Source organism: Entelurus aequoreus, linkage group LG02, assembly GCF_033978785.1.
Source record: "Entelurus aequoreus isolate RoL-2023_Sb linkage group LG02, RoL_Eaeq_v1.1, whole genome shotgun sequence".
Lineage (NCBI taxonomy): Eukaryota > Metazoa > Chordata > Actinopteri > Syngnathiformes > Syngnathidae > Entelurus > Entelurus aequoreus.
This window is the reverse complement of record NC_084732.1, coordinates 5,917,958-5,932,500: the sequence shown is the minus strand read 5'-3', so window position 1 is coordinate 5,932,500 and position 14,543 is coordinate 5,917,958. Positions and strand designations below refer to the sequence as shown.

The window sequence follows — 14,543 nt, the reverse complement described above, 5'->3', positions numbered from 1 at the left end:
GGGAAACCTAAATTCTTTCAGTGGATTGATTATTTTAAATTGTTATATTATTATTATAATTGTAATATTTCTTTCCTACTCCTTTTAGGATGTGTTTGGACTATGTTTACAGATATTTTTTTAACTTGTATTGAATTTTGCAAAAATTTTTACATACAAGGAAAACAAATACACGTCCATGGACGCTGTTTCAAGTGTGCCTGGTTAATAAAGAGTATTTATTACGAAAGCTTTTTTTTTTTCTTTTTTTTTTACACTGAATTTATGGAGCTGATTTTATATTTTTTCCATCACATTATGCTGACAATGTACATCCATCCATTTTCTACTGGTGGTCCCTCTTGAGTAATTTTTATAGAGATTTTTTTACACTGAATTTTTCTGCACTGATTTTTTTTTAAGCTGAATTTTAATGTACTATTTTTTTACACTGAATTTTAAAACACTATTTTTGTTACACTGAATTTGTTTTATACGGAGCCCCTACAGGGACATGGGGGAATTTTTTGTTTTGTTTTTTAGACATGTATCTCAAACTTTCTCGTGCGCACGAGAAACTTTTGATAAAGTTATAATAAAAATATAAACTTTTTTTTTTTTTTTAAACATGTATCTCGTGCGCACGAGATAGTTTCTCGTGCCCACGAGATACATGTCTAAAAAAATAAAATAAATTTTATTTTTATTTTTTATAATTTTATAAAAAGAAAGTATCTCGTGCGCACGAGATACATGTCTAAAAAAATAAAATAAATTTGAATTTTATTTTTTATAATTTTATAAAAAGAAACTATCTCGTGCCCACGAGATACATGTCTAAAAAAATAAAATAAATTAGAATTTTATTTTTATTTTTTATAATTTTATAAAAAGAAACTCTCGTGCCCACGAGATACATGTCTAAAAAAATAAAATAAATTAGAATTTTATTTTTATTTTTTTATAATTTTATAAAAATAAACTATCTCGTGCGCACGAGAAACTCTTATGCGCACGAGATACATGTCTAAAAAAAAATGAAATTTTTTATTTTTTAAAATAATTTTATAAAAAGTTTCTCGTGCTCACGAGATAGTTTCTCGTGCGCACGAGATACATGTCTAAGAAAAATAAAAAATGATTACAAAAATAAATTCCCCCATGTCCCTTTAGGGGCTCCGTAGTTTTACAATGATTTTTTTTGCAAACATATTTTTATTAAGGCAAGTCCAATTATTTCCGACACATTTTTATACACTGAATGTTAAGACTATTTTCTTTCACTGATTTAAACACATTTTTTTACAGTAGATATAAAACACTATTTTATGATTTTTTTTTGTAAACATTCTTTGCTGTTATAGCTACCGCCTTACGTCTCAATGCGCCGACATGTTAAACACACCTAAAAAAGTTTACTTTTGATACAAACAAACTTCTTACCTTGGTTATTGGATCCGCATCTTTACAAGCCGCCGCCACCAGCTCGTCCGATAGACCTTTGTCACTCATTTTTTGTGAGGTTGTGTGTAGTCAGTACCTGGATGACATGTTACTTTAAAGAGGGGAGCTCGGTGATGATCGGTGACACTCGGCAGCCTCCGGGCGCTCGCTCGGCTGTGATTGGTTGTTTGTCTGTCAAATTCACTTAAACCCCGCCTTCACGCTGGTGCCACAATAAAAGTACGAGTAGAGAGTCCAGTACGGTGAGAATGGATTAAAATACAGATATTTGATCTAAGTAAATGCCATTTAAACTGTTGAGTTAACATAAATACACATTCAGACACGACACACCGCAAATAGTTGTGTATTTACGCATTTAAATGAACTTTTAATTTGAAAACAAAGGTCGGAAGTGAACTATCGTTACGGAAACAGGAACTGAATGTTTTTTAAAACCTTTATTTATAAATTTCAACATTAACAGGAACTGAATGTTGAGTACTAGTTTTGCCGAAATATAAATAAGATACTACATTTGTCATATTTATGGAAGATAATCTACAAATTATTAATTTTACATAAATATTACGTAAAAGTCGATTGTGAAACCTAAATTGTTAGTAAAGTATTGGATCACGGTAAAAAAATAAATTAAAAAAAGCCCTGAAATTCTTTATTGGAGAAATTTAAGGTGTTCTAGATAAACCCAATTTTTCGTATCAATTTTATTTTTAATCCGAGTTTTTATTTGTATATATTTCTATTTGTTTTCTCTACGTTTTTGTTTTTGTAAAACAATAAGTGTATTAAAAAAAAAAAGTCCAGAAATATTTGTTGCTTTAAATTTAGAGTAATTTTTATACAGAGATTTTCTTTACACTGAATTTTCATGCGCATATTGTTGTTTTTTTACACTGAATTTTTCTGCATTGATTTTTTTAAGCTGAATTTTTATATACTTTTTTTTTTTTACATTGAATTTTAAGACTATGTTTTACACAACATTTTTTTAACATATTTTTATTTTTTATTGTTTTTTTACACTGAATTTTTCTGCATTGATTTTTTTTAAGCTGAATTTTTATATCCTTTTTTTTTTTTTTACATTGAATTTTAAAACACTATTTTTTACACAACATTTTTTTAACATATTTTTATTTTTTTTAGTCAGCCTTTTTCCTACACTTTTATACACTGAATGTTAAGGCTACTTTATTGCTGATTTTTTTTTAAGAGTAAATATAAAACACTTTTATGTTGAAATTTTATACAGTTAATTTCTTTGACACTGTATTTTAAAACACCATTTTTTTTACACTGAATTTTTATAGTTTTAAAAATTGGTGTAAAAGTCTGTCCATAAAAATTCAATGTAAAATTTGTATTTTAAATGCAGTATAACAAAAAATAAATCTGTGTAAAAAATTACAGTGCAAAAAAAAAACTATTTTTGCACTGAAATTTTATACACAGATTTGTTTATGTACAGTGCAATTGGGATGTAGTCAGCAATTTCCCTCCACTCAAGATGTGTACACTGAATTTTAAAACGATATTTTTAAAAACACAATTTTTTACACTGAAATTGTTTTACAATGATTTTTTTGTAAACATTTTTATGAAGGCAACTTGAAAACATAATACAATTGGGATTTAGTCGGCATTTCTTCGACACTAAAGTTTTATACACTGAATTTTTCACGCTGAATTAAAAAACTTTTTTTTTTACACTGAATTTGTTTAAAACAATATATTTTGACAAAATTACATTTTTAACACAAATGTTGCTATTTTTTAATCATTGAAATTGTCAGCATAATTTGATATAAATAAAAACTCAATTCACCAAATTCAAACGCAAAAAATTCAATGTTCAAAAAAAGTTTTTGTAATAAAAACACAAATTAACCTCCGTAGTGGGGCCTCAGAGATATTAGGACATTTGATAAAAAATTATCCAATATGGAGGGCATTTTTTATTAATTTGTACAAAATTATATATATTTATATAAAACCAGTGAAGTTGGCTTGTTGTGTAAATGGTAAATAAAAACAGAATACAATGATTTACAAATACTTTAACTTATATTCAATTGAATAGACTGGGTTAGGGTTAGGGTAAGTTAGGGTAAGTTAGGGTTAGGGTTCCAAAAACAATGTGAAATGTGGACTCGTCAGGACCACAGAACACTTTTCCACTTTGCATCAGTCCATCTTAGATGAGCTCGGGGCCCAGCGAAGCCGACGGCGTTTCCGGGTGTTGTTGATAAACGGCTTTGGCTTTGCATCGTAGAGTTTTAACTTGCACTTACAGATGTAGCGACCAACTGTAGTTACTGACAGTGGTTTTCTGAAGTGTTCCCGAGCCCATGTGGTGATATCCTTTACACACTGATGTCGCTTTTTGATGCGGTACCGCCTGAGGGATGGAAGGTCACGGGCATTCAATGTTAGGTGCAGTGATTTCTCCAGATTCGCAGAACTTTTGATGATATTACGGACCGTAGATGGTGAAATCCCTAAATTCCTTGCAATAGCTGGTTGAGAAATGTTGTTCTTAAACAATTTTGTCACGCATTTGTCGACAAAGTGGTGACCCTCGCCCCGTCCTCGTTTGTGAATGACTGAGCATTTCATGGAAGCTGCTTTTTATACCCAATCACGGCACCCACCTGTTCCCAATTAGCCCGTTCACCTGTGTGATGTTCCAAATAAGTCTCTTTTGAAACACGTTGCAGGCACCAAATTCCAAATGAGCTAATATTTGCAAAAAAACAACAAAAGTTTACCAGTTGGAACGTTAAATATCTTGTCTTCGCAGTCTAATTCAATTGAATAGAAGTTGAAAAGGATTTGCAAATCATTGCATTCTCTTTTTATTTACCATTTACACAACGTGCCAACTTCACTGGTGTTTTTCGTATATCCCGGTTACACAAGGAGCACCACGGTCAGACAAAATGGTCGAGATGGCGAGTTTTGGTCTCCAAATGTGGGACGATTTCAAAAGGTGATAAATCACAGCTTCGGGAGACATGTTGCCACAGAGCTAACTTTATTACGGATAGGTGGTGTTTGAACGGTGGTCACTTTAGATTGGATGCGGGAGGAGGACGGATGACAAAACATCCAACCTTCATGTCAGACTCCTATCCTGGCACCGCTTCTATCCTTGCCTTCACATGATCAACATTTGTATTCACCACTAAAGGCTATTTTCATCCAGTTAAGGCGGATCGTGGACAAAAAAAAAAGCAGATTTCTCACACACCACTGAGGTTAAATGTTTCTCCCCACCCCCCTCGTCCCATGATAAAAAAAAGAGAATATATATATATATATATATATATATAAGCGCCCTTGGATAGAAAAAAGGTGAGGTGGTCAGTAGCTGCGTCCAAACATGGTGTAGTACTGTGCCGCCTCCTTGCCGCTCACACACATCTGACCTGGCTGCAGCGTCTTCAGGGGCGAGAAGGGAATACACAAGCTCTTGGCTCCCATGGAAGGCGCGCCGGGCTCCAGGTCCTGGTCCCTGGTACGGGAAGAACAAGCCATGAAGCTTAAATGACATCACATGGACCAAGATGAGACCTTCTGGAGGAAAGTTCTGTGGTCAGATGAAGCCAAAATGGAGCTGTTTGGAAAAGAAGGAAGATCTCCATCGAGACGGAGGGACTTTTAAAACTGAAGAAAGATAAGGAAGACTTCTATAAACAAGTTATCGATGCTTTTGTTCAGAAGGAGCGGCGCATGGACTTCATTTATAAGTAAAGGTAAGACCATAATAACGTTTTTTTTTTTATTAAATGTGCTTTTTTGTGTGCTACAGTTTGTATGTGTAAAGAATGCTGGTATGAGCTTTTAAACATAACCCATTAACTGCTGCCAATCACATGGTGAATAAGATACTCTTTAGGGTTCATATGTTTGTAAATCTGACTGTGATGAAGTCAGTGCCTCACCAGCCATGAACCTCACCGCACGTCACTGAGACATATACACTACCGTTCAAAAGTTTGGGGTCACATTGAAATGTCCTTATTTTTGAAGGAAAAGCACTGTACTTTTCAATGAAGATAACTTTAAACTAGTCTTAACTTTAAAGAAATACACTCTATTAGGGATGTCCGATAATATCGGCCTGCCGATATTATCGGCCGATAAATGCGTTAAAATGTAATATCGGAAATTATCAGTATCGTTTTTTTTATTATCGGTATCGTTTTTTGTTGTTTTTTTTTTTTAATTAAATCAACATAAAAAACACAAGATACACTTACAATTAATGCACCAACCCAAAAAACCTCCCTCCCCCATTTACACTCATTCACACAAAAGGGTTGTTTCTTTCTGTTATTAATATTCTGGTTCCTACATTATATATCAATATATATCAATACAGTCTGCAAGGGATACAGTCCGTAAGCACACATGATTGTGCGTGCTGCTGCTCCACTAATAGTACTAACCTTTAACAGTTAATGTTACTCATTTTCATTAATTACTAGTTTCTATGTAACTGTTTTTATATTGTTTTACTTTCTTTTTTATTCAAGAAAATGTTTTTAATTTATTTATCTTATTTTATTTATTTTTTTTAAAGTACCTTATCTTCACCATACCTGGTTGTCCAAATTAGACATAATAATGTGTTAATTCCACGACTGTATATATCGGTTGATATCGGTATCGGTTGATATCGGTATCGGTAATTAAAGAGTGGGACAATATCGGATATCGGCAAAAAGCCATTATCGGACATCCCTACACTCTATACATTGCTAATGTGGTAAATGACTATTCTAGCTGCAAATGTCTGGTTTTTGGTGCAATATCTACATAGGTGTATAGAGGCCCATTTCCAGCAGCTATCACTCCAGTGTTCTAATGGTACAATGTGTTTGCTCATTGGCTCAGAAGGCTAATTGATGATTAGAAAACCCTTGTGCAATCATGTTCACACATCTGAAAACAGTTTGGCTCGTTATAGAAGCTACAAAACTGACCTTCCTTTGAGCAGATTGAGTTTCTGGAGCATCACATTTGTGGGGTCAATTAAACGCTCAAAATGGCCAGAAAAAGAGAACTTTCATCTGAAACTCGACAGTCTATTCTTGTTCTTAGAAATGAAGGCTATTCCACAAAATTGTTTGGGTGACCCCAAACTTTTGAACGGTAGTGTATAAGTAAAGGTAAGACCATAATAACGGGGTTTTTTTTATTAAATGTGCTTTTTTGTGTGCTACAGTTTGTATGTGTAAAGAATGCTGGTATGAGCTTTTAAACATAACCCGTTAACTGCTGCCAATCAAATAGTGAATAAGATACTCTTTAGGGTTCACATGTTTGTAAATCTGACTGTGATGAAGTCAGTGCCTCACCAGCCATGAACCTCACCGCACGTCACTGAGATATATACATATATATATATATTTATTTTTTTTACCGATTAAAAATCGATACAAATAATTCATTAAAAAATGTAATTTATTAGACACTCCTAATATACAGTACACTTTATATTGTGATCAAAGTGTACAAATCGTCACTAAAAATGGACTTTTGTCGAGGCTAAAACTAGGGATGTCCGATAATGGCTTTTTGCCGATATCCGATATTCCGATATTGTCCAACTCTTTAATTACTGATACCGATATCAACCGATACCGATATCAACCGATATATACAGTCGTGGAATTAACACATTATTATGCCTAATTTGGACAACCATGTATGGTGAAGATAAGGTACTTTTTTTTAAAAATGAATAAAATAAAATAAGATAAATAAATGTAAAAACAATTATTGAATAAAAAAGAAAGTAAAACAATATAAAAACAGTTACATAGAAACTAGTAATTAATGAAAATTTGTAAAATTAACTGTTAAAGGTTAGTACTATTAGTGGACCAGCAGCACGCACAATCATGTGTGCTTACGGACTGTATCCCTTGCAGACTGTATTGATATATATTGATATATAATGTAGGAACCAGAATATTAATAACAGAAAGAAACAACCCTTTTGTGTGAATGAGTGTAAATGGGGGGAGGGAGTTTTTTTTGGGTTGGTGCACTAATTGTAAGTGTATCTTGTGTTTTTTATGTGGATTTAATAAAAAAAACAAAAAAAACAAAAAACGATACTGATAATAAAAAAAACGATACCAATAATTTCCGATATTACATTTTAACGCATTTATCGGCCGATAATATCGGCAGACCGATATTATCGGACATCTCTAGCTAAAACCCATTTTTATATTTAAATCGTTTACTATGGAGACATTTTCTCCACTATAAGAACTTTTTGTTTACGAACCCTGTTCAAGAACCAATGAAGTTGGTAAATGGCGGTTGCGCTGTAGTGTGTCGCACGTACTTGGCAGTGGTTTTCTTGATCCAGTCCTCGCACTCCATGCCGCCACAGAAGGGGATCTGGACGATCTACTCAAAAGGACCAATGTGTCAACACAAGCGTGACGGAGAGGCTCGGACAAGAGAGAGTCCTCACCTTGCCAGAGTCCAAGTCCTTCTGGAATTGTTCCATGGTGTCGGCGACCACCATGTGACTGTGCAGGTCGTTGGACGCTCTGGAAAAAACACACAAAGACACACTTTAGTCAACGTGTGTGTGTGCTAACAGTACACACTTATGTACTAGCATGACTGTTCACTTGGAAGTGCAACATGGCCAGATTTAAACATTTTATAGAAAACATATAGAGTGAATGCTGGAATGGTTTGAATGTTGAAGAGTTTGAATTTCCAGGGAAACCGGAATTTGGTTTCGAACTTGGGAAAGTGTTAGTTTGGATGTCCAGGATGAGTGGAATGTGTTAAGGTTGGAATGGTTTGAATAGGTTGAAAAATGTGGGAATTGTGCAACTTGGAAGAATGTGCCATTCATTTCAATAGGAACTTCCTGGAAATTTGGGAAAAACGGGATTTAAAAAAAAAAATGATTAGGAGCATTAATGTCCTGAATGAGCTCAATTGGTCGGTGTTGGAATTGTATAAATCAGTCAAGAACTGTTGAATTACTAACAGTTTTTAATTGCGAAATTCCTGGAATTTTGGAAAGACTGGTAATTTTTCTAGATCCTTAACCAACTTAGTTTTTGTCCAGAATACGAGGAGTGTTTTGACGGTGGAACGGTTGAAATGGGTTGAAAAATGTGAAAAGAGTCATCACACTAAGTAAAGTTGGAAATAGGGTTAGAAAAAAACAGGAATTCCTGGAAATTTGTTGAACATGGAAAACATTTTTTTTTTAATGTCCAGGATGAGTGGAATGTGTTGATGTTGGAATCGGTGAAAAATGTGGGAATTGTGCAACTTAGAAAAATGTCCTATTCATTTCAATGGGAACTTCCTGGAAATTTGAGTGTTTTGACGGTGGAACGGTTGAAATGGGTTGAAAAATGTGAAAGGAGTCATCGCTCTAAAAAAAGTTGGAAATAGGGTTTGAAAAAAAAACAGGAATTCCTGGAAATTTGTTGAACATGGAAAAACAATTTTTTGAATGTCCAGGATGAGTGGAATGTGTTGATGTTGGAATGGTTGAAAATGTGGGAATGGTGCAACTTAGAAAAATGTCCTATTCATTTCAATGGGAACTTCCTGGAAATTTGAGTGTTTTGACGGTGGAATGGTTGAAATGGGTTGAAAAATGTGAAAGAAGTAGTCGAACTTAAGAAGGGTGGAAGTAGGTTACCAAAAAACGGGGAATTCCTGGAAATTTGTTGAATGTGGAAAAGTGGAAAATCAGTTTTTAATTGAGAAATTCCTGGAATTTCGGGAAAACTGGTCATTTTTCTAGATCCTTAACCAACTTAGTTTTTGTCCTGGATATGAGTGTTTTGACGGTGGAATGGTTGAAATGGGTTGAAAAATGTGAAAGGAGTCATCGCACTAAAAAAAGTTGGAAATAGGGTTTGAAAAAACAGGAATTCCTGGAAATTTGTTGAACATGGAAAAATGTTTTTTTGAAAGTCCAGGATGAGTGGAATGTGTTGATGTTGGAATGGTTTGAATCGGTTGAAAAATGTGGGAATTGTGCAACTTAGAAAAATGTCCTATTCATTTCAATGGCAACTTCCTGGAAATTTGGAAATTTTTGGAAAAGGGGGATTTTTTTTAAAAATGATTAGGAGCATGAATGTCCTGAATGAGCTGAATTGGTTGGTGTTGGAATTGTTTAAATCAGTCAAGAAATGTTGAATTACTAACAGTTTTTAATTGAGAAATTCCTGGAATTTCGGGAAAACTGGTAATTTTTCTAGATCCTTAACCAACTTAGTTTTTGTACTGAATATGAGGAGTGTTTTGACGGTGGAATGGTTGAAATGGGTTGAAAAATGGGAAAGAAGTAGTCGAACTTAAGAAGGGTGGAAGTAGGTTACCAAAAAACGGGAATTCCTGGAAATTTGTTGAATGTGGAAAAGTGGAAAATCCGTTTTAATTGAGAAATTCCTGGAATTTCAGGAAAACTGGTAATTTTTCTAGATCCTTAACCAACTTAGTTTTTGTCCTGAATATGAGGAGTGGTTTGACGGTGGAACGGTTGACATGGGTTGAAAAATGTGAAAGGAGACATCGCACTAAAAAAAGTTGGAAATAGGGTTCGAAAAAACAGGAATTCCTGGAAATTTGATGAAGATGGAAACCTTTGTTTTTGGAATGTCCAGGATGAGTGGAATGTGTTGATGTTGGAATGGTTTGAATCGGTTGAAAATGTGGGAATTGTGCAACTTAGAAAAATGTCCTATTCATTTCAATGGGAACTTCCTGGAAATTTGGGAAAAGCGGGATTTAAAAAAAAAAAAAGATTAGGAGCATGAATGTCCTAAATGAGCTGAATTGATTGGTGTTGGAATTGTTTAAATCGGTCAAGAAATGTTGAATTAGTAACAGTTTTTAATTGAGAAATTCCTGGAATTTCGGGAAAACTGGTAATTTTTCTAGATCCTTAACCAACTTAGTTTTTGTCCTGAATATGAGGAGTGTTTTGACGGTGGAACGGTTGAAATGGGTTGAAAAATGTGAAAGGAGACATCGCACTAAAAAAAGTTGGAAATAGGGTTTGAGAAAAACAGGAATTCCTGGAAATTTGTTGAACATGGGAAATACATGTTTTTGACTGTCCAGGATGAGTGGAATGTGTTGATGTTGGAATGGTTTGAATCGGTCGAAAAATGTGGGAATTGTGCAACTTAGAAAAATTTCCTATTCATTTCAATGGGAACTTCCTGGAAATTTGGAAATTTGGAAATTTTGGGAAAAGCGGGATTTTTTTTGAAAATGATTAGGAGCATGAATGTCCTGAATGAGCTGAATTTCAGTCAAGAAATGTTGAATTAGTAACAGTTTTTAATTGAGAAATTGCTGGAATTCCGGGAAAACCGGGAATTTTTCTAGTTCCTTAACTAACTTGTTTTTTGTCCTGAATATGAGGAGTGTTTTGACGGTGGAATGGTTGAAATGGGTTGAAAAACGTGAAAGGAGTAGTCGAACTTAAGAAGGGTGGAAATAGGTTACCAAAAAACGGGAATTCCTGGAAATTTGTTGACTGTGGAAATGTGTCAGTTTGAATGTCCAGGATGAGTTGAATGTGGAATGGTTTGAATGGGTTGAAGAATGTGGAAATTGTGGAAGTTTGAAAAATGGCCAATTCATTTTGAATGGGGAAAATGACAAAAAAAAGGAATTATGGGAAATCAGGGACATTATTTAAAATTGTTGAAGTAGAGCACACAATTTCCTAACAGGCTGAATATTTCGAAGTTGGAACAGTTTGAATCAGATGAAAAATGTGGAAGTTGTGGAACTTTGAAGAATGTCCCATTGAATTTCCCAAAAATTCAACGGTTGGTGTTGGAATTTTTCAAATCGGTGGATAAATGTTGAAGTAGTAACATGTTGAATTGAGAAATGGTATTACAGAATTCCTGGAATTTTTGGAAAAAAAACTTTGGTTTTTGTACTGATTAAGAGGAATGTTTTGACAGTAAAACGGTTGAAGTGGTTTGAAAAATGTGTAAGGAGTAGTCGCCAGAAAAAAGGGTGAAAATAGGGCTTTGGAAAACCATTAATTCTGGAAAATACTGGAATTTTCTTGAACTTGAAAAAAATTATAGTTTGAATTTCCAGGATGGTGGAAATGTGTTGAAGGTGGAATAATTTGAATGGGTTGAAGAATGTGGGAATTGTGGAAGTTTGAAAAATGGCCAATTCATTTTGAATGGGGAAAATGCAAAGAAAAAAACAACAATTACGGGAAATCCGGGAATTTTTTTTTTAGAAATGTTGACGTAGAGCACAAAATTCCTGAACAGGCTGAATATTTCGAAGTTGGAACAGTTTGAATCAGATGAAAAATGTGGAAGTTGTGGAACTTTCAAGAATGTCTCATTGATTTCAATGGGAATTTCAGAAAAAAATAGGGAATTTCGGGAAGAGCTGGAATTTTTTTGAAAATGGAAAGAAAATCTTGAATGGTCTGAATGAGTTGAAATGGTTGGTGTTGGAATTTTTCAAATCAAGTCGAAAAATGTTGAAGTGCATGTTGAATTGAGAAATGGTATTACGGAATTCCTGGAATTTCGGGAAAACCGGGACTTTTTCCGGTTAAAAAAAACACCCTTTTTCGTCCTGATTAAGAGGAATGTTTTGACGGTGGAAAAGTTGAAATGCGTTGGAAAAAAATGTGGAAGGAGTAAGTTGCCAGAAAAAAAAAATGGTGGGAATAGGGCTTTGGAAACCAGGAATTCTGGAAAATCCTGGAATTTTTTCGAACTTGGAAAAAGGGGTAGTTTACATTTCCAGGATGGTAGAATGTGTTGAAGATGGAATTGTATGAATCGGTCGAAAAACGTGGAAATGGTGGAAGTTTGAAAAATGGCCAATTCATTTTGAATGGGGAAAATGCAAAGAAAAAAACAACAATTAGGGGAAATCCGGGAATTTTTTTTGGAATTGTTGACGTAGAGCACAAAATTCCTGAACAGGCTGAATATTTCGAAGTTGGAACAGTTTGAATCAGATGAAAAATGTGGAAGTTGTGGAACTTTCAAGAATGTCTCATTGATTTCAATGGGAATTTCAGAAAAAAATAGGGAATTTCGGGAAGAACTGGAATTTTTTTTGAAAATGGAAAGAAAATCTTGAACGGTCTGAATGAGTTGAAATGGTTGGTGTTGGAATTTTTCAAATCAAGTCGAAAAATGTTGAAGTACATGTTGAATTGAGAAATGGTATTACGGAATTCCTGGAATTTCGGGAAAACCGGGACTTTTTCCGGTTGAAAAAAAACACCCTTTTTCGTCCTGATTAAGAGGAATGTTTTGACGGTGGAAAAGTTGAAATGCGTTGGAAAAAAATGTGGAAGGAGTAAGTTGCCAGAAAAAAAAAAGGGTCGGAATAGGGCTTTGGAAACCAGGAATTCTGGAAAATCCTGGAATTTTTTCAAACTTGGAAAAAGGGGTAGTTTACATTTCCAGGATGGTAGAATGTGTTGAAGATGATATGTATGGTATGAATCGGTCGAAAAACGTGGAAATGGTGGAAGTTTGAAAAATGGCCAATTCATTTGGAATGGGAAAAATGTCCAGGAAAACCTGGAAATTGAAGTTAAAAGTTAAAGTTAAAGTAAAAAAAAGTTACAGCTAAAGTACCCATGATTGTCACACACACACTAGGTGTGGTGAAATGTGTCCTCTGCATTTGACCCATCCCTTTGTTCACCCTCTGGGAGGTGAGGGGAGCAGTGAGCAGCAGAGGTGGCCACGCCCGGGAATAATTGTTGGTGATTTAACCGCCAATTCCAACCCTTGATGCGGAGTGCCAAGCAGGGAGGTAATGGCTCCCATTTTTATAGTCTTTGGTATGAACTCACAACCTACCGACCTCAGGGCGGACACTCTAACCACTAGGCCACTGAGTAGGTGTGGTAGGTGAGGGGAGCAGTGAGCAGCAGCGGTGGCCGCGCCCGGGGAATTGTGGACACCCGCTTATGTTGACGCCTATCAGCCAGTAGCGATGGGCGCCAACCGAAGCAGGTAACAGCGAGACTTACTTCTTGAACAAGCAGGTCTGAATGTCCTCCAACATGGCGGTCAGCTTCTTCTCCACCTCGGCGTCGGGAATGGTGGTCTTCTCGCCCGTGTCCCTCCTCACCGCCACACACTGCCGCTGCTGCATGTCCTTGGGCCCCACTTCCAGTCGGATGGGAACGCCCTGGACGGCGAGAGAGAGAGGAAAGACGTCACTTTACCTCCCCCCGAGTCGCCACCCTCGGGTGTTGTTGAGAGCCCACCTTCAGCTCCCAGTGGTTGAACTTCCATCCCGGCGAGTAGTTGTCTCGGACGTCGGTCTTCACTCGGATGCCGGCAGCCAGCAGGCGGGTGACGTATTTGGAGCACTGCTTCATCAGCGCCTCCTTGTCCTGCTCCGGCAGAGACGCAGAGATGCCGCATGGAATGATGACAACCTGGCGAGGCGGAAGAACATGAGGTGGACGACTATGGTCAAAATAACAATAATAATGGAGTAGATTTATATAGCACTTTTCTATCGATTAAACCAGTGTTTTTCCACCTTTTCTGAGCCAGCTTTGTGGACGCAGTCTGCTCCAAACGCTGTAAGTTTTTGCTGTCGTCCAGCATTCTGTTTTTGTTTACTTTGCAGCCAGTTCGGTTTTAGCTTCGTTTTTCCACCTTTTCTGAGCCAGATTTGTGGACGCCGTCTGCTCCAAACGCTGTAAGTTTTTGCTGTCGTCCAGCATTCTGTTTTTGTTTACTTTGCAGCCAGTTCGGTTTTAGCTTCGTTTTTCCACCTTTTCTGAGCCAGCTTTGTGGACGCCGTCTGCTCCAAACGCTGTAAGTTTTTGCTGTCGTCCAGCATTCTGTTTTTGTTTACTTTGCAGCCAGTTCGGTTTTAGCTTCGTTTTTCCACCTTTTCTGAGCCAGCTTTGTGGGCGCCGTCTGCTCCACACGCTGTAAGTCTTTGCTGTTGTCCAGCATTCTGTTTTTGTTTACTTTGCAGCCAGTTCGGTTTTAGCTTCGTTTTTCCACCTTTTCTGAGCCAAGGCACATTTTTTTCATTGAAAAAAATCT

General features: G+C 35.9%; 1 protein-coding gene across 5 annotated transcripts in view; it reads right to left on the bottom strand.

Annotated features, from left to right (window-relative positions):
- Window positions 1-3,433: 3,433 nt before the first annotated feature.
- The window catches only part of eprs1 (glutamyl-prolyl-tRNA synthetase 1), a 72,816-nt gene continuing 61,706 nt past the window's right edge, over window positions 3,434-14,543 (bottom strand). The window contains exons 30-34 of one of the 5 annotated variants that reach the window (XM_062020674.1): window positions 13,745-13,918; window positions 13,505-13,665; window positions 7,943-8,021; window positions 7,811-7,875; window positions 3,434-4,960 (exon numbers count right to left, since the gene is read on the bottom strand). In XM_062020674.1, coding sequence (XP_061876658.1) covers window positions 4,810-4,960; window positions 7,811-7,875; window positions 7,943-8,021; window positions 13,505-13,665; window positions 13,745-13,918 — 630 coding nt within the window. In that variant the 3' untranslated portion in view covers window positions 3,434-4,809. The remainder of the gene's footprint in view (window positions 4,961-7,810; window positions 7,876-7,942; window positions 8,022-13,504; window positions 13,666-13,744; window positions 13,919-14,543) is intronic. The other 4 variants (XM_062020692.1, XM_062020682.1, XM_062020707.1 and 1 more) reach the window with 4 other exon arrangements.